The following is a 22,907-nucleotide window of genomic DNA, read 5'->3' as shown; positions in this document are numbered from 1 at the left end:
GGAGAAAGATGAGGCTTTCTACTCCCGTAAAGATTTACATCCTTGGAAACCCTGTACAGGGTCGCTATGGGTCGGAACCGACTCGACGGCACTTCACAATCACAACCAACCAAGTGATAAAAATTAAACTAGAGAGTACCTTTGGTAAGAGTGTTGACTAGGAGAAACACAAGAGAGACTAGTGCGTGTTGGTTACACAGGTGTGTTCACTTTGTACAGGTCTACCTAGTATGCGTTTTAGTTGCATACTTTTGTTGTATATATCAATAAAAAGGATATAAAAATAAATTATGGTACAGTGATATGATGGAATACTATTATGTTTTTAAAAATATGTTCGTGGATATTTAATGATATTTGACCTCAGGCAATAAATGACAATCCCATTATTATAGAATATAATGTTTATACAAACATACCAACTGGGGACTGATATAAAAACTGCAGTATTATCAATAGTTATTACATGTACACGATGAATATTTTTGTTTTAAGTAAGAAGTTGTGTGTGTTGGGTTGTTCAGGAAGTCAATTAGAATAGAAGGTGGCAAGCAAAGCCAGATTGCAAAATATTAAGTAGGAAAGGAATGAAGAAGGACAATTCTTATAACTAGAGATGCACAATCAGGTAAGGTTTGTTTACTCCTACTTGTACAAATTTCCACTGTTAAAGCATCATGTAGTAGTAGAGCCATATTAAAAACTCAGTTTGTGTTTTATAAATTCTGTATCCTTCATGCTTAAGTTCTGTTGTTTCTGTTTAAGCCATTTGTTTTAAAGAAACCGTGTCATTGATATGATAGCTTCAATTGACTAGAACAGATGCATCTGGTAGTAGCTTAAGAAATTTATTTATATTGACCCAATCTTCACTAATTGTGTTTATTTACTTAGATCCTTTTGTGTTTTCATTGCCATTATGAGAGCAAATATTATCTCGCCAGATTAGACTGACAAAACGTATGTGAAAACATTTTAAAAGGATTAAACACAGAGTTGTGGAATGGAATTACTTAATGACAGAATTTATTTCTTTTAAACGCAATGAAAGTTGAAGGTTATGAGAAAATGCATTTTTTCCAGGCAATTCTGCCAGTGTTATATTTCATATTTTTTAAATTGTGGGTTGTAATTGTAATGCATCGTTGATAATTTGAACTAAAAATTATTTAGCACTTTATACATCAAAGTGAAATATAAACATTTTGACGGTTTCTCACTTATTACTGCTGAGCTGTTAGAGGAGTTATCAGCCTTTTCCACTATTTCAGTCATTCTCATTTAACCTCGTTTATTTAAAGTAATTAGTACGAAATCTCCAGGTGTTTCGCAGCCGTTTTGATAAGAAGTTGAGTTCTGGTCAGCCCTTCCATCGGTAGAAATCTTGTGGCTAGACTAGGGCTGGGCTGGGCTAGGTTAGGTTAGGCTCTAGGAAACTGCGTGGCACTAGGACCCAGGGGGCTCCCGTGAGCGGATCTTGGGGGCCAGATTGCAAATTCGCGGTGACTCAGTCTGGTCGGCTCCTTGCGCTTGGCGGCCGCGGCAGCAGCTGCAGACGTTCGCGGCCGAGCTGCTGGGAGCAGTTACGTTGGGTTTCTCCGTCCGAGGCTTCCTTCGGGGCACCCCAGGCAGGTCCGAAACGTCTGGGGAGAACAAGGTTCTTTCTAGCGGGAAGAAGGGGTTTGCTCGGTGTGGGAAGCCCTCGGGCCTGTGCACGGGAGTAACATTTGCTCCGTCTCTTCCTGTGTCTGGCTTTATTTGCAGCAAACCAAGATGGAGTATGAGTGGAAACCTGACGAGCAAGGGCTTCAGCAAATCCTGCAGCTGCTGAAGGAGTCCCAGTCCCCAGACACCACCATCCAGAGAACCGTGCAACAAGTATCCTTTCCGAGGCCTCGCCGCCGCCCGCGCCGCTCACCCCGCGCGGCCGGCCCGCTCTCGGCGACCGGGTGGCTGCGCCGCGCCGCGCCGCGCCGCCCCTCCCCCGCTCTCGGCTCCCCCTCCTTCCCTCCGGTCCTCCCTCCCGTCTGCGGGGAGAGGGCCCGCCGCCCCTGCCAGACTCCTCGCGCACGCGGTCCTCGTGCCCGGGCCGGGGGCGCCGCCGCCTGGGACTCGCGCCGCCTAGGCCTCCGGCTTCCGCTCGTGGGAGGCGGGGGCTCTTGCCCGCCGCCCGGGATCGCGACATGTGCGCGGGCCAGGCCGCCACGTCCCAACCCGCGGTGGACCTAGCGAGGGTGTAAGAGAGCGGGGGTGGCCGGGGCCCCTGGCTCACACAATGCGCTCCGTCTGGTGGGGACCTAGGGGGCGCCGAGCGAGAAGCCGGCTGGATCTTCTGTGCTTCGTGCAGCTCGCGGGCTTACTGGCCGACCAGAAATATTACAAAGTTGGCGCGGGGTTTGAACTGCCGCTGCCTAAAAGGGCTGGCGACTTAGAGGTGGCAGAAAAGGGTTTCTGTTCATGCTTCACCTTGGGACTGATCGTGTATTAACACCTGTTGCAAGCTCTCTGGCTCCCATGAGAATTTCTTTTTAAAGCTTTGGCTCAATGGCTGCTCAATTAATCACGTCTTTACGAAGCTTACTGGTGTAGCGGCCCTATTTCTAAGGTTTTAGAGACAGAAAAAGTTCAGCAGTAAAAGCCTGTTATGTGTGTTTTCAGCAGCACCCTAACTTGCACATGTGGAGAACCCTGCAAGAGAAAACAAATTCACTCACCCGATCTTAAATACTTTTTGCCTTTAGTTTAGGCTCAAATAATTTTATTCTTAGGGGGGAAAAGGCTGCTCGTTTGCAGAAAAGTCCCTTGGTCTTTATTGTCAATCAGAAAAGTTACTCAATATGGAAAGTAAGTAAGCATTTATTACTGTTAATCGGGCTTATTTGAATGTTAAACACTAAAAAAGTGAAGTTACAATTACCATGAACTAAGATAAGTTTCTAAGGAGTAATAGGATAAGCACTAGTCTTATAACAGCAAGATATGTAGTTAAAACCCGCTAGCCACTCATTGGAAACCCAGTACAGGTTCAAGAAGAGTCCAAAGCGACTGCACTGCACTTAACATTAATGCATCATTGTAGCTTAAAACCATTAGTAAATGAGCACATAAGTGCTTAGCTTCTTAATACACTACTGCCCTTTCAAAAATGGAAGGGATAATGATTTAGGTCTGCTTGGTTTGGGTTTTTGTTTGTTATTTCGTTTAGATTCAGCCAGTACTAAGGAAAGAATAACAGTTTTGGGGTGTATTAGAGACTGTATGTCTGGAATCTTGCTATATGGCTCAGCCCTAATTTGTGCTTTCACAATCAGCAGCTCTAGGAATGGTAAGTGCTGTCAAGTCAGTTCTGACTCATAATAATCCTGTATAGGGTTTCAGAGCTGAGGCTGGTGATCTTGAACCGCCAGCTTTGCAGTTCAAACTGACCTTGCGGTTCTGCACACTAACCCACAGCGCCACACCAGGACTAACCTAGAAATGATAATGTTTATATTTAAAGAATTGCAAGTACTGTTTGATAATTGCTTATTTCTTAAAATTCACTAAGCTCAGAACCACATTGTAATTTGTTTTTTAGCACTTCATAGTGTAATTTATTCTTTCAATATATCTGTATTAAGTACCATTTTATGCTTGGTACTGTTTTTTTGTTGTTGTTATGTCCCATGGAGTCGTTTCCAACTCATAGCGACCCTGTACAGAGTTTCTGAGGCTGTAAATCTTTACGGGAGCAGAAAGCCTCATCGTTCTCCCGCGGAACAGCTGGTAGTTGCAAACTACTGACCTTGCGGTTCGCAGCCCGATTCGTAACCACTATGCTACCAGAGCTCCTTTGGGTACAGTTTGGGCATAGTTAAATTTTCTAGTTTATTCTGTATGCCTAGACAATAGTATGCCTTCTGTGTAAGGAGCAAATTTAATTTCTCATTGACAGAGAGGAGGGACATTGCTTAATCCAAAATAGGTAAGGTTTCCTATTTTCAATTTTAATTCCAGTTTAAATTCTAATCCTATAGGGTCACTATGAGTTGGAATGGATTTCATGGCAGTGGTTTTAATGATGACCTTGTGCTTTTGTGTCTTAATAAAGAATGTGTTGTTACTGTTTTTATATATCTTTGTTGTTGTTCAGTGCCTTCAAGTCTGTGCAATAAAGCACTGAACCAAAAGGTTGGCAGTTCAAACTCACGAGCTGCTCCTTGGAAACTATACAGGGTTGCTCTGAGTCGGAACTCACTCCACAGCACTTAACAACAACAACATAGGGTTTCTGAGGTGTTAAATGTTTGTGGACCTGCCAACCATCAAGTTCTCAGTCCAGTGCTATCTTGTTGTAGTTAGTGCCATTGAGTCAGTTTTGACTCATAGTGACCCTGTATAGGGTTTCCAAGGAGTATTTGGTGGGTTTGAACTGCTAACTGTGGATTCAGCAGTCTAGTGCTTATCCTATAGACTTAACAGTCATCTATATAGTGTTTTTGTTAAGTACTGTTGAGTTTGTTACTAACAGTGACTTTATATAGGGTTTCTGAGGAGTGGCTGGTGGGTGTGAACCATTGACCTTATGGTGAGCAGTCCAGTGCTTATCTCACAGTGCCATACCAGGACATCTTGTTAAGTGCCATCCAGTCAGTTCCAGCTCTTAGCACAACTCTCTATAGGTTTCTGAGGAGCTGTTGGAGGGTTTGAACTGCCACCTTGGGGTTCAAATCGACCTTGCGCTCCAGTGCTTATCCTGTAGCACCACACCAGAACTCCATATATAGACTTAAGCAGCCTCCCCACCCCTTTCCTTAACTTTTTTTTTTTTTTAAAGACCAGTATAAGCCTTATTGTAAATCATTAGAACAAACTACTTTAAATTTCTGATACATTTCTAAGTGCTTAGTCTCAATCTCTGTCCTCCTCGCACTGGTAACATGTTACAGTAATTTAGTCCATAGACCACTCTTCTTTTTCCCCCCCTAAATTTATTTATTCTGATGATTATAACAATATACACAGTAAAGCATTCACCAGTTCAACCTTTTTTTGTGTATATTTTAGTGACACTGAGTATATTCTCTAATATAACTATTTTCACCCACCTTTTCAGAGCCATTCTTTACCTATTTTTATTAAACTAAATTATTCAGGTTTTAAGAAAACTTAAGGGGACATTTTGTTTTAAGGTTTAAAGATTATCTTAGACCAATGGTTTCACCCCCCTGCATGACTCCAGAAGTCTAGAATTTTAAATCCAGTTGTACATATCCCCCCTTTTGATCAGTATTCTGTGGAATATTTGATCAAAATGACCAGTAATGGTAGCCATGTCACCATCTAGTTCTGGTCTTTTGATAAAGAGGGTGGTTGTTCTAGGAGATCGTTATCCTCACATCCCTTGTTAAGTGTTGTTGACTTGATTCTGACTCATAACAACCCTATATAGGGTTTCTGAGGAGCAGCTGGTAGGTTTGAGCTGCCAAACTTGCAACTAGAAGTCCATTGCTTATCTTGCAGCAGCAGCCACACACAATCCTCCTATTCCTGACCCTTCTGGCTTGCGCACTTTTGAAAGACCCTTGTATGAGCATGGAGAGATAGCTCAAGTTATAGGCAGGTAAGCCTACTTAGAAAATAGTAATAAAAAATTTAGTACCATGTCAGCATTCTGTTTACTCTTAGCCATTCACTAAAACAACAAATTACTTGTCTTGAATTTTCTGGTAAGACAAAGTAGTCGAACATTGGAATTTTGCTAGAGAATGTATTTTGCTACTTAAATTATATTCTGACATCTAAGTATTGCGAACTACTTAAATGTGGGATAAATAATCAGTGTACCTAGAGTGTTTGTCATGGATTTAATCAAGTTTAGGTCTGTTGAATGTAATCATTGAAATTTTTCTGGGTTATAAAACAATTGACAAGTATATTAGGAGTTAGAGAATCAGGTGTGAAGAGAGAATACAGCATTATGTCACTGTTGCCTGCCATGAAGTACCTGCAGATTTGTGTTACTGGAAATGTTAGAATTTGGAGGATTGGAGGGGTGGACAGCTATAGAACTGTTACAATGTAATAATCCCATAATGCTGACCCCTTGAAACAAGGTTTCTTATGTGGACTTTTCATAAGTGATCTTTTGTCTTAATTTTTAACCTCTAACGAGCAAATTAGTCTAATGAAATTTTATTTTTGCTTTATTTTGAGTTTAAAAAAATCCATTTTGTAAAATGAATTTCCCTAAATGATCTTTAACTCAAAGACTTGTTTTTGGGTAAGGGGGCGAGGGAGCTGCTTTTCTTTATTTCGTTACTTATACTTAAGTATCTTTTTAGTCTGAATATTTTAAATCCCAAGAAAATCAGTTCTGTTTAAAAAAATTTTTTGTATTGAGCATGCAGAAGCTGGAATTTGCTTTTGTTGTAGTGACTATAATTGATTTAATTATACCTAATTTCAATATTTCAGTCACAAAGCACTTAAGATATTTAATGAGCCACTCGTGTTATTGGAATAGTGTATTGATAGTTAGACTTAATAAGCTAACCTTATTTGTAAAAATACAGGCTAGAAGTATCACAGTGAATTTCTTCATTTTAGTGTTAAAATGCTTGCTTACTTTAGAATAAATACATTGAGAATTTCCTTAACTACTGTTTGCTTTAGAAACTGGAACAGCTCAATCAATATCCAGATTTTAACAACTACCTGATTTTTGTTCTTACAAAATTAAAATCTGAAGGTAAGTAGATTTATATTGATATTTGCAAGTTAGTTTAAGACCTATTAAAGTATCATCTTTTATGAAAATAACATGTACCATATAGGTCTTTACAAACCATTAACACCTTACACGATGCACGTTATATGCATAAATATGGTGTGCTAGGACTGAATTAATTTCAAAGGATTTCACTTTGTTGGTAACCACATGCTTTATATTTGTAGGATGGGCAGACTTACTGAATTACTACTACCCTAGGCATTTAGATATTTAATAAGTATCCAGTTATTAATTAGGTGTCTGTATAATAAATTCTTTCATTCTTTCTTTGCAAATGAAATTGTTATAAAGTCTACTTTTTAATACATGAATTATTTTGTACAGTTTGTTACCTGAACATATAACTAATAAACTTTTTAGAATGTGTAAAATCTTTTGCACATTACTAACACTATATATTTTCATTGTAAAATATATATTTAAGTACATATAAGCAAAAAGAAAAATCACTTCTAGTCCAGTCATCTGGATATAATTGTTAATCTCCTGAACTGTAAGCCTCCACACACAGTCTTCTGTATGTTTGTATACTTTTTTTTTTGAGTGTGGTGCTGTAGAGTAAGCAGTAGACTGTTAACCACAAGTTGGTGGTTCAATCCCACTAGCCAGCCACTCCTTGGAAACCCTATTTAGGGTCCCTATGAGTTGAAACTAACATGACAGCATTTAACAACAACATAGAACTCTTTTTGTTTTCTTAACCAAAAGTTGGAATTACTCTATTTTTCTTCATTGAATTTTATAACTTTAAAAAACATAAAACTGTAATAATAAAGAGTCCTCTGCCCTCATGGACCTTACATTGCACCGAGGGACGTTCTTTATAGCATCATTTTATTGTTGATTATTCCTTTTCTGGAACATTGTGTGACATATAACATGGAAGTTACTCAAATATTTATTGAGTGACTGGTCTTGAAATGAAAGAACTACACCCTATTAAATGATTAGTGTTTCAGAAGTAGTCGTGCAATTAATAAGAAAAATTGTACTTAGAGTTGAGAAATAAGTTTGATCCTACTTTGACACTAAGTCATTTAATTTCTCTTGCTTCTTTCAGCTCTTAAATACCTGTGTTAGACTACCAGAACATCTATAAGGTTTCAACTTCAAGATCTAGCAATGGGGTTATGGTCTTAATCTGTAGTTAAATCTCACTGATAAAATCTTGTACTTACTTAGATTTTGATAATCTGTACATAGTATAGTGATTCATTTTGAATTGTTCTCAGTTTTCAAGTTACCTTTGGGGGTTTAAATTTGTGATTGGGGATGTAGAAAAATTTAAACTTTAAGTTAAAATAAACTGGAAATTCTGTATATATTTTATTTTAGCAATTAGTATTTGAAGCTTGGTAAGTATATTTATGATACATTATTCCTTAATATAAAGAATTTTTACTTTCCACCCCTGTATAATGATTTGTAATCAATAATCAGGGCTATGTGATGCTATAGGAGAAGTGAACCATAAAGTTGGCTCTTTAAACCCACCAGCTGCCTCTCAGAAACCCTATATAGGGTCGCTATGAGATTTCAACAACTCAACAGCACTTCACAGCAACAGCGTAACATTTGTGCATTAAAACACAAAAATATTTGGTGAATTTGTTTTTCTAATATCTTAATTATTTTAACTGAAAAACTTGAACTTATTTTCACCAAACCTATTTTCTCTTCCCACCTCTCTTAGAGACTTTATTGGAATATAAGATATTTAATAAATGCTAAAATAAACATGTAATTCAAATGACAAGAAAAGAAACTAGGTGTAGCTGCTTCCACAGAGACCTATTCCTTGCAAAACTGTCCTAGTGTGACACTATAGGATAAGCATTGGACTGCTAACCACAAGGTTGGTGGTTCAAACCCTCTAGCTGCTCCTTGGACACTCTCTACCGGGTTGCTGTAAGTCCAAACTGACTTGGCAGCACTTAACAACAACGAAGTGGTATTAGAAAGGATTTTGAGTTTTCTTAATCCTAAAATGGTGGGTGTTTATGTATCTGTAGACAGAGTCTCTCAAAAGACCTATAGTCAAAAAACAGTATATTCCTTTTTTTCTGCTCAGGAAAATTGATACATTTAAAAAACAAAATTTTAGCATTTAGGCCATTCATATTAGAGATGGACTCCTGGTGTGGCACTGTAGGATCAGCACTGGACTTCGAATCACAAAGTCAGCAAGCAGTTCAAGCCCACCAACTGGTACTGGGAAACCTTATACAGGGTCGGATATGAGTCGGAACCGACTCTACAGCACTTAACATGAGTCAGAACTGACTCAACAGCTCTTAATAACAACATACTGGAGAAGAGATAATAGGTAATCTCTTAAAATTAAAATGCTTATTTGATAATCTTATCACCATTTCTCATGTGAATTTTTATGCACTGAATTTTAAAAAAAACACTGCCATCAAGTCACTTTTGACTCATAGCAAATGTGTATGGATTTCCAAGACTGTTAATCTTTATGGTAGCAGATACCTCATCTTTCCCTTGGGAGTGGAGAGTACTTTTGAACCGCTGACCTTGTGGCTAGCAGTGGTGTCTATATACTGAATGGTGGGTGGAATAAAATTTTTAATCTGGAAGAGACTCAGATCAATTGATTTCTTAATAAATCTGATTCTCTTAATTTACAGATGAGCAGTACATTGAGCCCAGTGAAGTTTTGTTTGTTTATTTTTTAAAGTGATTAGTTGATGGTTTTTAAAAGTGGATTTTGGACAAAGGATATTTTATATTTTAAATTTTAAATGGTTTTGATCCATATTGTGTGGATTACTAAAACTTCATCATTGTAATCTTTATTGTAAAAAGATCTTAGTGTATTACTTATAAACAAGTACACACGCCATTTAAAATATAACTACATGGCTATAAATTATAAGAAATAATTAAGATAAAACATGCTTTTTGTTCCTGGTGTGACACTGTAAGATAAACACTGAATTGTGGACCGTGGGGTCAGCGGTTCAAACCCACCACACACTCAGAAACCCTATCTATACAGGATTGCCATGAGTCGCAACTGACTCAGCAGCACTTAACAACAACTTAGTAAGGCAAAACATGCTTATTTTTCAAGGAAATTAAATAATCTGGCTATTAAATTCACACCAGTTTAAAAATTTAAAGGCAATTTAAATATGCAAGTGTGTTTTGTTTTCATTTTGAGTTTCTTACTGGGGGAGGGTTATAAATGAAATTAGAAAGCAATTTTTAGATGGTGACATAAAATCTCTTAGGCTGCATTGCTGTGATGACCCGAATGGGGTTTTATATTCATAGAAACTTCATTGTCTCTCCATGTGTTTCATTCTTGAATATTTCAGTGCTGATCAAACTTCAGAACAAACTCAAATATTTTACTTCATAATAAGTTATATAAATACAACTTAAAGTAGCATATTCTGTTCAAGACACTGGTTACTCATGGCTTGTAGCCCTTTGAAGAGTTCTGGTGTGGCACTCACTGTGTGATAAACATTGGGCCACAAATTCCAATTGAACCACAAGATCGGCAGTTCAAACTCACCAGCTGCTCCTCAGTAACCCTGTGAGTAGCAACAGATTCTGCAGTATTTAACAACAGCAACAAAGTTGGCATTTGGCATTGGCATTTAGCAAAGGCCTCAGTTTCTTCACTTGTGCAATGGGAATAATAATACCTGTCATAGGAGGTTGTGACGATTAAATGTAGTACTGCTTGTAAAGTTCTTGATGATTTTTGGTACCTACGAGCTCTGGTAACTTAGTGGATATGAATCGGGCTGCTAACCTCAAGGTCAGCAGTTCGAAACTACCAGCCGTTCAGCAGGAGAAAGATGAGGCTTTCTGCTCCAATAAAGATTTATAGCCTCAGAAACCCTGTGTCACTATGAGCCGGACCCAACTCACGGTACTTAACAACAACAACAACAGTAAACGTGTACAAAAGTTAGTTATTGCTAACAATTTGAGAGGACTTTAAAAAGTGTATAAACTAATGGTATCAAAAAATAATAGCATTTCCCTGCATACTTTTTGAAGCCCCCTTGTCTTAATTGGTGATAATGTCAATTGGCAAAGCGTCAGTCATATTCTAATAGTATTAAATTGCTTGTTAAAATTTTGTCCCATCATCTGTAAGTTAAACTTTTTAAGCCAATTCTATTTTTAAAATGGACTTGGAAGATTTTTTTGTTTTATCTTTTTATTAGCTCAGAAACAAGTGATGGTAAAGCATGATATAAATTAAGAACAAGCGTGTATGTTACATGAAGGTGATTTTCTAAATTTTCTGATCTGAAATTTGATATTTTTATCAAGTTTCAATAAAGCTTAGATAGAATATTCATCTATGAACTATTAAACCAAATCCTTAGTTTTCAACCAGGACAATTTTGCTCTCCAGGGGATATTTGGCACTGTCTGGAAAAATTTTGGTTGTCACAGCTGGAAGGGTGCTACTGGCATCTAGTGGGTACAAGATAGTGGTGTTCCTGAACATCCTGAATGGGTAGAATAGTCTCTACAACAAAGAATCATCAGCCCCAAATGTCAAGAGTACAAATGTTGAGAAACCTTGAACTAAATCAGGGAGCCAAGTTTTGGTAAATGATTTGTACTTTTTCCTGATTATAACAATTATTTGAATATTGCAGTTAGTTTATTAATATAATTTTTTTAGTTATTATGTTTTGAAATGAAAATTGCTTTTAAAATACAATACTCTTATTTTGTTACAGATGAACCCACAAGATCATTGAGTGGTCTCATCCTAAAAAATAATGTGAAAGCACATTTTCAGAACTTCCCAAATGGTGTAACAGACTTTATTAAAAGTGAATGTCTGAATAATATTGGTGATGCCTCTCCTCTGATAAGAGCCACTGTAGGTAAGTCAACATTGTAATAGGTGTGGTTTTGGTTTGGTTTTTGCATTTGCTGAGGGAGCTAGCCGCTGTTTGTTTTTTGTTTTAACTTTTTATTGGGACTTGTGCAGGTTTATCATCAGTTTTTACATTCAGCAAATGTAAAAAAGAAAAACTGGTCATCAGTTTTTACATTCAGCAAATCTTACTCTTTGTTTCATCTCAGTTATTGCAGTCTCTTCCATGTAGCAACAGTTATCCCACCTTCTGTGGCTCTTATTTCCCTTCCACCCTACTTCCCAACGCTTCTGAGCTTTGTCCTTAGGTAAATACTGTCCTTTTGATCTTGAATGTTGACCATTACATGGTGAGCAGACTTTATTTCCATTTTCATCCATATATACCTACCTCTTAGTGTCTATAAATAAGCACAGACATTCCTGGTGTAACACTAGGATTAGCACTGGACTGCAAACCATAAGGTCAGCATTTCAAACCCCCCAGCTGCTCCTTCGAACCCTATACAGCAATAACATTAGTAGAACATGAAACATTCTTGGTTTTAGTTGTTTATGTTATGCAAATAAATATTCATTGTGAAAGGCCACTGCAATTTTGAGTATAGAAACTAATGAAAGTTTTATTTTACTCTGTTTCACTAAAAGATCATTTAAGGAGCTGTAAAAATACTTGAGATGTATTTCCAAATGAGATATGTCTGAGATTTAATCTCTTATATTGGTTTATCTTTGCTTACATTAAAAAAAAAAAAGCTTTAAAAATCCTAGGAAGGTATTTTAAAAGTAAAATACTATAGGTTTCTGGAAGGCATTTCTAGGAATTGGGAACTAACTGACTCTTCATCAATCATTAACCTAAAAGAAAATTCTTAATATATGTTATTGTTGTTGTTAAGTGACATCAAGTCAGTTCTGACTCATAGCAGCCCTATTTAGGGTTTCCCAAGACTGGCTGGTGGGTTTCAGTTGTTGAGCTTGCAGTATTATACCATAAATACTGGGACATATGGTGGGTCAGTGGTACAATTTTCCTGCCTTCAATATCAAAGAGCCTAGTTTAATTCCAGGTCAATACACCTAATGCACAGCCACTGCTTACCTGTCAGTGGTGGTTGGTGTGTTGCTTTGATGGTGTATAGGTTTCAGCAAAGATTCTAGACTCAAAAAGACTTGGGAGAAAAGTCTGGTGATCTTTTCTCAAAAGTAAGCAGTTAAAACCCTATGGATCCCAGTGGTCTGATCTGCAGTCATTCATGGGAATGACATGGAACCCAGCATTGATGTGCATAGGGATGGCATGAGCTCTCTATGGCACCTAATAATAGCATGTTGATCAGGCCTACTATTATGTTAGTCTTTCTGCTTTTATAGTCTAATGTTCTTGAGTGCTGTCGGGTCATGTCCCATTCAGCGACCCTATATAGGGTTTCCAAGGAGTGGCTAATGAATTTGAACTGCTGACCTAGTGGTTCAAACCATCCTGACTGTTTAGGGCATTATTCTGCAGCACCACACCAGGACTTGTGTTTCTGTTGTATTGGAACACTATTTTAGTATGTTGTTGTTGTTGTTAAGTGCTGTCGAGTCCATTCCAACCCATAGCAACCCTGTATAGGGTTTCTGAGGAGCAGCTGGTGAGTTTGAACCACTGACCTTGTAGTTCAAACCAGTCGTGCAGTCTGTTGCATTAACCTGGAGTGCCATACCAAGTGTTTAAGTGCTATCAGTGCACTGGCTTTTACTAAATAGTTTAATTCTTTAGTGGAGAGTTTGCCAACAACTTTACTCTTTACATTTAGTTGTGAAGGTACAACCTAAAAATTTAAAGTAGAAAATTCAAAGACAATTTTTACATAGAATTTTAATAGAAACAGTGGGATTTTCTGTTCGGTAGCAATCACTGAGTATTTATGATTTAAAAAAAAGTTTGAGGTGAGGGCTGATAAATTTTTAACAAAAATTCCTTATCTTTGAAGCTTTGCAGTAAGTTTATGTGCATGGTATCCCACATAAAACAAGTTTTTAGATGGATTCAGAGTGTGAAGGAAGACCTCAGTTGAAGAAAAGAGAGCTAGAAGACTCTCAACTTCAATGAATGAAGAAACTGGCTGACATTCAGAAACTGATAGAAGACCGTATGAATAAACCTTAATATGAAAGCCATTGATGTTAGGATCTCACATGGTTCAGCATTTTCATCGTTAAGTGAACATCTCAGCCTCAGCATGGTCTGACTTAACTGGGTGCCAAAGGGTTACATAAAGATCAGCCAGCTCAGACACCACATCCTTCCATCAGTCTCTTATGCAATGAAAATTATTGAATTACTCAAACTGGGATGTGTTTTGGTTTCACCAGAGAGCAGTGTCTAATCAACACTGACTTCCAAGAGGATCCGTTAGGTCAATTATAGGATCAGCTCAGAATATGGCAACTCTTTTGTGGAGATTCCAAAGGGGTTATTTTGATAGATTTTCCCAAAGGACGCAAGGTAATCACAATGGCTTTTAATAAGAAATTTTAAGAAAATTGAAAATAGCATGGGGTGAGAAAAAGGCCAGGAAAATTGTGCTATGTAATTGCTCCCATTACAATAATGTACTTGTGGTTACTTTGAGGGGATAGAAAGGAATTTTCTTTGTAAGTGTTAGCCCATCTACTCTAGCCCTGATCTTGTTTCTTCAGACTTTCACTTTCAAATCTCAAAGAGTTAACAGTTTTTAAGTCCCTTGAAGATGCTCAAACTGTCGCTTTAATGAGATGAAATATAAATTAAAAAGCGAAAAATTCTTCAGGGAAGAGATAGATGGAAACAGCATTGTCAGAAATCTATAGACCTAGATGGAGTCCTGGTGTGGCACTGTAGGTTTAATGCGCTGGACTGAAAAATCAGTTTGAACTGTAAGTTCAAGCTCACCCAGCCACTCCTTGGAAACCCTATATAGGGTCACTATGGGTCAGAACCGACTCGATGACACTAACAACAGCAACAGGTGGAAAATGTATGTCAAGAAACAATAACTTGACATTTTGATATTTTCATTTAGTAAGGGTTCTGTGGTGTGGAGCTGTAGGATCAGCACTGGACTGCGTACCACAAGGTCAACAGTTCAAACCCAGTAGTTGCTCCTTGGAAACTACAGGGTCACTATGGTTAGGAATCAACTCAATGGCACATAACAATAACAACAACTGCTTTTATAGCAATATCTTTTGACTTTTGCTCATTTATGACATTAAAAATACTACTTTAGAACTTTTGTGCCGTCACTGTATTAACATAAAATTCTGTTACATTTATGTATATCTATTACAAATCTGTTAACTATTATAACTATGCTGCCCAACACATTTGAAATAATCCAATCAATCAAAGCAGCATGTTTAGCCAGCATGTGTCACTTGACATCCACGATGCTAGATCACCCTTGATCCAGGAAATGTGAACTGCTGGAGGAGTGTGTTGCTCCTCTACATGAAGGAGTATCGCAAACAGATTGAACATGTAGCATTGATCTTGATAGATGTTCATCTGCTTTATTTCCTACTGCCATGGGCCATAGCTGTAATTGCAGGTTAAGATGGGGAGCAAGCTGTTCTTAATTTCTGAATGTACCTTTTATTGGAACCTAAAAGGTTCAATAAACTCATCCAATGATAAAGTGATAGTATCATTTTGGTGTTTCTCTTGTTCTGTGAATTTTTTATTTTAAAAGGAGTAGTTTTAATTAGAATTGTACTTATTATTTGAGAAGAGCAGATGTGGTCTTTTTTTTACAAATGGTTTGGCTTAAAAAAAAGGATGAAGTGATGGGAAATTAAATTAAAACTAAGAGCTGCTATATGCTAAGGTTTTGTTTTGGGTTTTTTTGGTCTTTTTTCCCCCCAAATAAAGCATGGTGACGTGGGGGTCATTGCGTAGTGTTATTATTTACATTGGTTAAGAAGCCTTAAGTTCACTTGAGACCGTTAAAAATTCTGTGTGTGTGTGTGTGTGTGTGTGTGTGTGTGTGTGTGTACAAGCACACAGACTTGCTGTTGTGGCAGTGTCTAACAAACTGCAGTATAATTTTCTAAAGATGTGTGTTTTCTTTCAAGGTATTTTGATTACAACCATAGCCTCCAAGGGAGAATTGCAGAATTGGCCTGACCTTTTACCAAAACTGTGCAGCCTATTGGATTCAGAAGATTACAACACCTGTGAAGTAAGGATATTTGCTTTGCAAAAAATTTGTGTTTTCTGACAGAATATCTAGTCTGGTTTTGTATTCTAAAACAATTCTTGGGTATATGTATATGTAACTATTAAACTATTAGCAAGTTTAGTCCAGTAATATATTTTCTTAAGAATCGTAAATTTATTCATTTCCCAGAGCATGAGTACTTTTTTCCAAAATTGCTTGTTCCTCTGTGTGATGTGTCTAAAGTATATCTAATTTTCTAGTTTAATCATCTATTTTTAATTTAATTATCTAGTAATCTAGTTTTAAGTAAAATTTGCTGAAGACAATTCAAAAACGATTACAGCAGTACATCAGGGAGCTGACAGAAATTCAGCTTGACATCAGATGGGTCTTGACTGAAAGCTGAGACTACAAAATAGATGTTTATTTGTGCTTTATTAATTATGCAAGGAGTCCTGGTGTGGTGCTATAGGGTAAGCATTGACCACAAGATTGGTTTGAACCTCAAGGCCAGTGGTTTGAATATACCAGTCACACCTCAGAAACCCTATGCAGGGTGGTCGCTATGAGTTGGAGTTGATACGATGTCAAGATATAATAACTTCACATTACTCCTAACAATAGCAGCATTGACTATGCAAAGGCATTTGACTGCGTAGATCATAACTAACTATGGATTATATTGCAAAGAGTGGGTATTCCAGGACACTTAGTTATGCTCATGAGGAACCTTTACATAGACTAAAAGACAGTTGTTTCAACAGAACAGGGGGATACTGAATGGTTTAAAATCAGGAAAGGGTTGTATCCTTTCGCCATACTTATTCAATCTATATGCTGAACACAAAATCCAAAGAAGCTGGATTACATGAAGAAGAACATGGCATGAGGATTAGAGGAAGACTCTTTTAAAACAGTCTCTGACACACAGATGATACAACTTTATTCCTGAAGAGAAGAGGGCCTATAATACTGATGAGTAAAAACCTCAGCCTTCAGTATGGATTTCACCTCAATGTAATGAAAATGAAAATTCTTACAATTGAACCAATAAGTAAAAATGACATTGTGAAAAATGGAGAAAAGATTGAAGTTATCAAAGACTTCAGTTTGTTGAGATCCACACTCATTGCTCATGGAAGCAGCTCTCAAGAAATCAAACGATGTATATGCATTGGATAAGTATATACTGCAAAAGATCTCGCCTAAAAAGTGCTGAAGAGCAAAGGTATCTGTTTGAGGACTAAGGTACACGTGACCCAAACCATGGTATTTTCTGTAGCCTCGTCTGCATGTGAAAGTTGCATGCGTTTGAATTATGGTGTTGGAGAAGAATATTAAGGGTGTCATGGGCTATCAGAGGAACAAACGAATATTTCTTAGAAGAAGTACAGCCAGAATGTTCCTTAAAAGCTTGGATAATGAGACTTTGTCTCCCATTCTTTGGGCATATTGTTAAGAGGGACCAGTCTCTGGAGAAGGATAATGCTTAAAAGAGTGGAGAGTCAGCAAAAAAGAGGAAGACCCCCAACAAGATGATTGACAAAGGGGTAACAGCAAATGGGCTGAAATACAACAATTGTGAGGATAGCACAAGGACTGGGGCAGTGTATCGTTCTGTTCATAGAATTGCTTTGAATTGGAAATGACTGAATGGCACCTAACAACAAACACACCACGAGCAAAGCCCAAATATCCTCAACAGCACCTGACAACATCTGTTTAAATCATATATTGACTGTTTCCTTATTTGCCATTATCAAATCCATAGCAACCTTCTCATTTTGGAAAGTAGAAGTGAGTATGGATTTAATTTCTCACTACTTTTGAATGTTTAGGTATTTTTCATTACTAGGCTTCCAGTTTGGATAGAAACCTATGTTTAAGTGGAAACTAAACATTTTGCCTTTCTAAGGCAGATACTCCTTCACAGTAGAAAAAAAGCTAGGTTTGCAGATAGGGTTGGAAGTATGGTAGGTACAGGAATAGCCTAGCAAGAAGAAATCAGTTTGTCTTTTGACTTGAATTTGTTGCTGGATCTGAGGGGAAATAAGGAAGGGAAGATAGGATAAGGGACCAATTAGCCAAGAGTTGTTTAAAATTGTCCTTTTTAAACCCATTCTTTCTTTTCTAAAAGCAAAAATCTTGCATTCTCTTACACACATTTCTTAAATGCCTTGAAAATGTACTGCAAAGGTTGCTGAAAATGAAAATATTATTTAGCCATCATGCAACAATTGATTTAAATTATTTTGATGTATTACCAGTGCCATTAAAGGAGATAGAAGCAAAAACAAAAATCTTTTAACTACAATAATCATGAAATTGTGGAGCTATTATGTTGCTGTTGTTAAATGTCGTCAAGTATGTTCCAGCTAGTGGGTGTGGCCCTCCGACCTTGCAGTTTGCAATCCAATGCTTATTCTACAACTCTACAACAGGATTATTATATCTATTATATAAAAGTCTTATTTAAAGTAGTTACTATTTTCATCTACCTGAAATAAAGGTCTAACTTTGTAGATGTTTGAAATTGTTTGCTCATAGTTGAAATTTATATTTCAATTTTCATTGCCATAATAGGTAACAAAGTTGACATCTAGTTTTAATTTGATAAGATTTCAGAACTAAGACATTAAAAAAAAATTAGTATTCACTATGCTGTTTTTTAAAATGACCTTAAATCCTTGATGTTAATTTTATGCATGCTAAATCTACATTGAATTTTAATGTTTAATTTATTCAAGCTTTTTAAATCTCCAAGTTTAGCGTTTTTAAAGGTATTGTATACCCTAAAATGATAACTAGATAATGGCTTTGAAGGATTTTACTATGGGTTGTTGTTAAGTGACATCAAGTCAGTTCTGACTCATAGCAAACCTATTTAAGCGTTTCCGAGGGGTGATTGGTGGGTTTGAACTGCCAACATCACAGTTAACAGTCCAGTGCTTATGCTACAGCACCCTACCTAAAAATCCTTAAATTAGTTGCAGTATGGCAGTTTAGTGCGGAGTCCTGGTATGGCGCTGTGGGTTAATGCGCTAGACTGCAAAGTCGGTTTGAACTGCAAGGTTGATGGTTCAAGCTCACCAGTTGCTCCTTAGAAACCCTCTACAGGGTCGCTGTGGGTAGGAACTGACTCGATGACACTTAACAAAAACAACATGGTAAATAAGCTCCAAGTTGCTACTGATACAATTAGGAAACAGTAAAGAAAGGAGTTTGAGAAAACTATATTATATAAGGGGGCTTCAAATGTTCATGAAAAAAATTCCATTGTCTTCTAGTTCCATTTTTCCATAAACTTTTGTAAGCCCCTTAATCTATTTTGTGCAAGAGTTCTGCATTAGCCCCTGTGACTTAGAATGCATACAGGGAATTAGCTGCCAATTTGAACTTCTAACGAACTGGTATCTAATAATAAGCAAAAGATAGCACTGATTTAGATATTTCAGAGGAGTTAGATTTTTGAATTAATGTTTATTACAATACAAGGAAATCCCGCACAACCAAAATCCTCAACTACTGGACTAACTGATAATATCATAATAAATGACGAATATATTAAAATTGTCAAAGACTGCATTTTTCTTGGATCTACAAGTCAATGCTTGGAAGCAGCAGTCAAGAAGTCAGATGACGTTAATGCATTGGCACATCTGGTGTACAAGACCTCTTTAAAGTGTTCAAGAGCAAAGGTAACATAGAATATTCAATAGCCTCATCTACTTGTGAATGTTGAGAAAGGAATAAGGAAGACCGTAGAAGAATTGATGCATTTGAGTTACAGTGTTTAGGAGAGTACTGAAAGTAAACCATGGACTGCCAGAAAAACAAAATCTATGTTCCAAGTGCAGCCAAAATGCCCCTTAGAAGCGAGGATGGTGAGACTTTATCTCTCATCATACTTCAAACATGTTAACAGGAGGGAATAGTCCTTGGGGAAAGACATCGTGCTTGATAAAGTAGAGGGTAAGCCAAAAAGACGACCCCCAACAAGATTGACTGGCACAATGACAGCAGCAGTGGGCTCAAATGGAACAACATTTGTGAGGATGATGCAGGACAGGACAGTGTTTTGCTCTGTTGTGCATAGGGTTGCTTATGAGTCAGAACCGACTGGATGGTACCTAATAACACAAGCCAAACCCAAATATCCTCTTGGTATAACTCATTTAACGTTAAGATGTAAAATGTATTGTTATCTTTAAACAGACTTTAGATAAAGTGGATTTTCTTTAAAAATTGAATAGTTAAGTTTATGGGTTTTGAAAGGTAACATTTATATTAACTGAAAACACTAATCTGTATATTAGTCAATATTCTAACTTTCCTTTTTAAGTGACTTATTAAATATATCTTTTATAGGGAGCATTTGGTGCTCTTCAGAAGATATGTGAAGATTCCGCTGAGATTTTAGATAGTGATGTTTTAGATCGTCCTCTCAACATCATGATTCCCAAATTTTTACAGTTCTTCAAGCATAGTAGTCCAAAAATAAGGTATTTTTATATCCAGTATTAAATTAGTTTTAATATTAAATTTGCTCTGATTATAGCCTGACTAATGCTTTTTTATTGCTTTATTATTTTTATTATTATTAATGTGTTTTCAGTGAAAGTATGCAAAGCAAATTAGATTCTCATTTCTTAATTTCTATACAAATTATTTGGAGACATAATTTAAATTTTTCATTAATTCATTGGATAAGCATGTCAGTATTCTTGTTTTGGATTGAATTTCTTTTTCTAACCTTTTATTATGATTTGAGTAAAAGCTTACAGAGCAAATTGGTTTTCTATTCAACAATTCATACACGTTTAATTTTGTCCCACGATGTAACATACTTTTCCCACTTCCTCCAAGTTTTTACTGTTCGTATTTGTTTTTCTTTCCTACCCCTTCCTGCTTTCTGAACTGTATCCCTAAGCAAACACAGCTATGTTACTCTCCGGTGGGTGATTGTTTTAAAGAGTGTTTACCTCCTTGGTGTTGTTTACCTGTCAACCTGCCTATTGTTTGGCTGAAAGTTAAGATAAAGGGGTGAGTTCGGTTCTAGGATTAAAAGGTAGTTGAGATCCATCACCCATCTCTATCAGACCAGTAAGTCAGGTTTTTATGATTGTGAGTTTTGTTCCACATTTTTCTTAACACTCTATCCAGGACCTTTTACTGTGATCCTTCTCTTTGCCTTCCATTATGGTTCCTTTCAGATTGGTCAGCAATGATAACTGGGTGCCATATGATTTGTCTAGTCTTAGGATTATGGAGGTGGAGGTTCATGTGGTCCATAAGTCCTTTGGCTAATTGTCTATGCATTTTGATTTTCTTTACTTTTCATTGCACCTCAGATGGTGATAGCTGCACTTTAGATAACCTGTCACAAACTTTTAAGACCCCAGTCACTGGTTGCCAAAGTAGGGTGTAGAACACTGTCTTTGTGGACTATGTTATGCCAGTTGACCTTGGTGTCTCACTATCTTCCTGAGCACTCAAGGCCACCAACTTAACTTCCTCAAGGCATTTGCTTTATGTTTAAGAATTTTTCATAACTTTCCTGCCTGTTGGGTCTACTGTATATATGGTCCCATCAATTGATTTTTTTTATGGTTAGCAAAGGGTATTGGACCTTCCACATAATTGAAATTTACTTCTTTAATAACAAAACCCATAAACTGCTTACTTTTTCTAATGAAATTGTCATTAAACAATATAAAGTTTTCTACTTTCTCTAAGGCTAATTACATACGTAATGCTTAACACTAGCACTGCATTAAAGTGTCTTTAAGGATGTTGTTGTTGTTGTTTTGTGCCGTGGAGTCGGTTCCGACTCATAGTGACCCTGTATAGGGTTTCCGAGGCTGTAAATCTTTACGGGAGCAGAAAGCCTCATCTTTCTCCCGCGGAACAGCTGGTAGTTTTGAACTGCTGACCGTGAGGTTCGCAGCCCGATTCGTAACCACTACGCTACCAGAGCTCCTTTCTCGCCTTTTGGCTAAGATCAAGTGTAGTATCTTTAAGGATATGGTTGGCTTCTTTGAAGCTCTGAATCTTGCCATATGTATATACGAGAAACTCTTGTGTACATGAATAAGAGGAAGCAAGATTAAGAATATTTTCAGCAACACTGTTCACAATAGCAAAACCTTGGATGCAACCCATAGATCAGCACAGCGAGATAACATGAATAAATTGGGGAATGGGTGTGTAATGAAAACATTATATAGTAGTCAAAATAAGTGATCTATAGTGAGAAATGGGTGGATTTTAGCAACATGATACTAATTGTTTTTTTAAATTCTCAAAGATTAAATTCTGTATAATAACCTTTAATATAAAGACAAACACATACATGCTTTTTTGCATATACATGCAATAAAATTATCTAAAAAGAAATTTAAGATGATGAAGTTGCAAATAGCTGTGATTTTTAATTATTTTTAATGTGTACCTTTTATGGATATTGTACCATAGTATTTTTATGGAGGAATATGTAAATCTTGGGAGTCCTGGTATGATGCGTTAGGCACCGGACTGCAAGGTCAGCTGTTACAAACTCACCAGCCACTCCTCGGAAACTATTCAGGGTCGCTGTGAGTTGATAGCACTTTATAACAAAAGTAAATTAAATTCTTGTCAGACATCTGTAAATAGAAAAGGCTACAATGAGCATATGCTAATTTAAAAATTTTTTTGTTACTAGGTCTCATGCTGTTGCATGTGTCAATCAGTTTATCATTAGTAGGACTCAAGCTCTGATGTTACACATTGATTCTTTTATTGAGGTAAGATAATGTATAATTACAGTAAAATCAGCCAATATTTAAATTATTTTATGGCATTAAAATTACCCAAAATATATAGACTGTCATTTTTGCTAACTGAAATTAAAAATACATTTAGTTACTAATTTTCCTACTTATATCATGATACAAATTCATTATACTGTTTGATATCTTGACTACTTTAAATTTTTCTGCTTCACTAATCTGTTAAAACTGAAAGTTTAACCTTCCCTGTTCATTTGCAGTATATGAAATGAGGAAAATTGAAGTTAGATAAACTTGGT

General features: G+C 36.9%; 1 protein-coding gene across 2 annotated transcripts in view; it reads left to right on the top strand.

Moving 5' to 3' along the window:
* Positions 1-22,907, top strand: part of TNPO1 (transportin 1) — a 148,820-nt gene that overhangs the window by 75,226 nt on the left and 50,687 nt on the right. The window contains exons 1-7 of one of the 2 annotated variants that reach the window (XM_006875268.1): positions 1,583-1,628; positions 1,765-1,878; positions 6,655-6,730; positions 11,509-11,658; positions 15,753-15,859; positions 20,207-20,340; positions 22,542-22,623. In XM_006875268.1, coding sequence (XP_006875330.1) covers positions 1,774-1,878; positions 6,655-6,730; positions 11,509-11,658; positions 15,753-15,859; positions 20,207-20,340; positions 22,542-22,623 — 654 coding nt within the window. In that variant the 5' untranslated portion in view covers positions 1,583-1,628; positions 1,765-1,773. Of the gene's footprint in view, positions 1-1,582; positions 1,629-1,764; positions 1,879-6,654; positions 6,731-11,508; positions 11,659-15,752; positions 15,860-20,206; positions 20,341-22,541; positions 22,624-22,907 lie in introns of those variants that run through there. The other variant, XM_006875269.1, reaches the window with a different exon arrangement.

This window comes from Chrysochloris asiatica, unplaced genomic scaffold (assembly GCF_000296735.1).
Source record: "Chrysochloris asiatica unplaced genomic scaffold, ChrAsi1.0 scaffold00316, whole genome shotgun sequence".
In the NCBI taxonomy this organism is placed as follows: domain Eukaryota; kingdom Metazoa; phylum Chordata; class Mammalia; order Afrosoricida; family Chrysochloridae; genus Chrysochloris; species Chrysochloris asiatica.
Note: the sequence above shows the minus strand (reverse complement) of the source record. Positions and strands in the feature narration are given on the sequence as shown.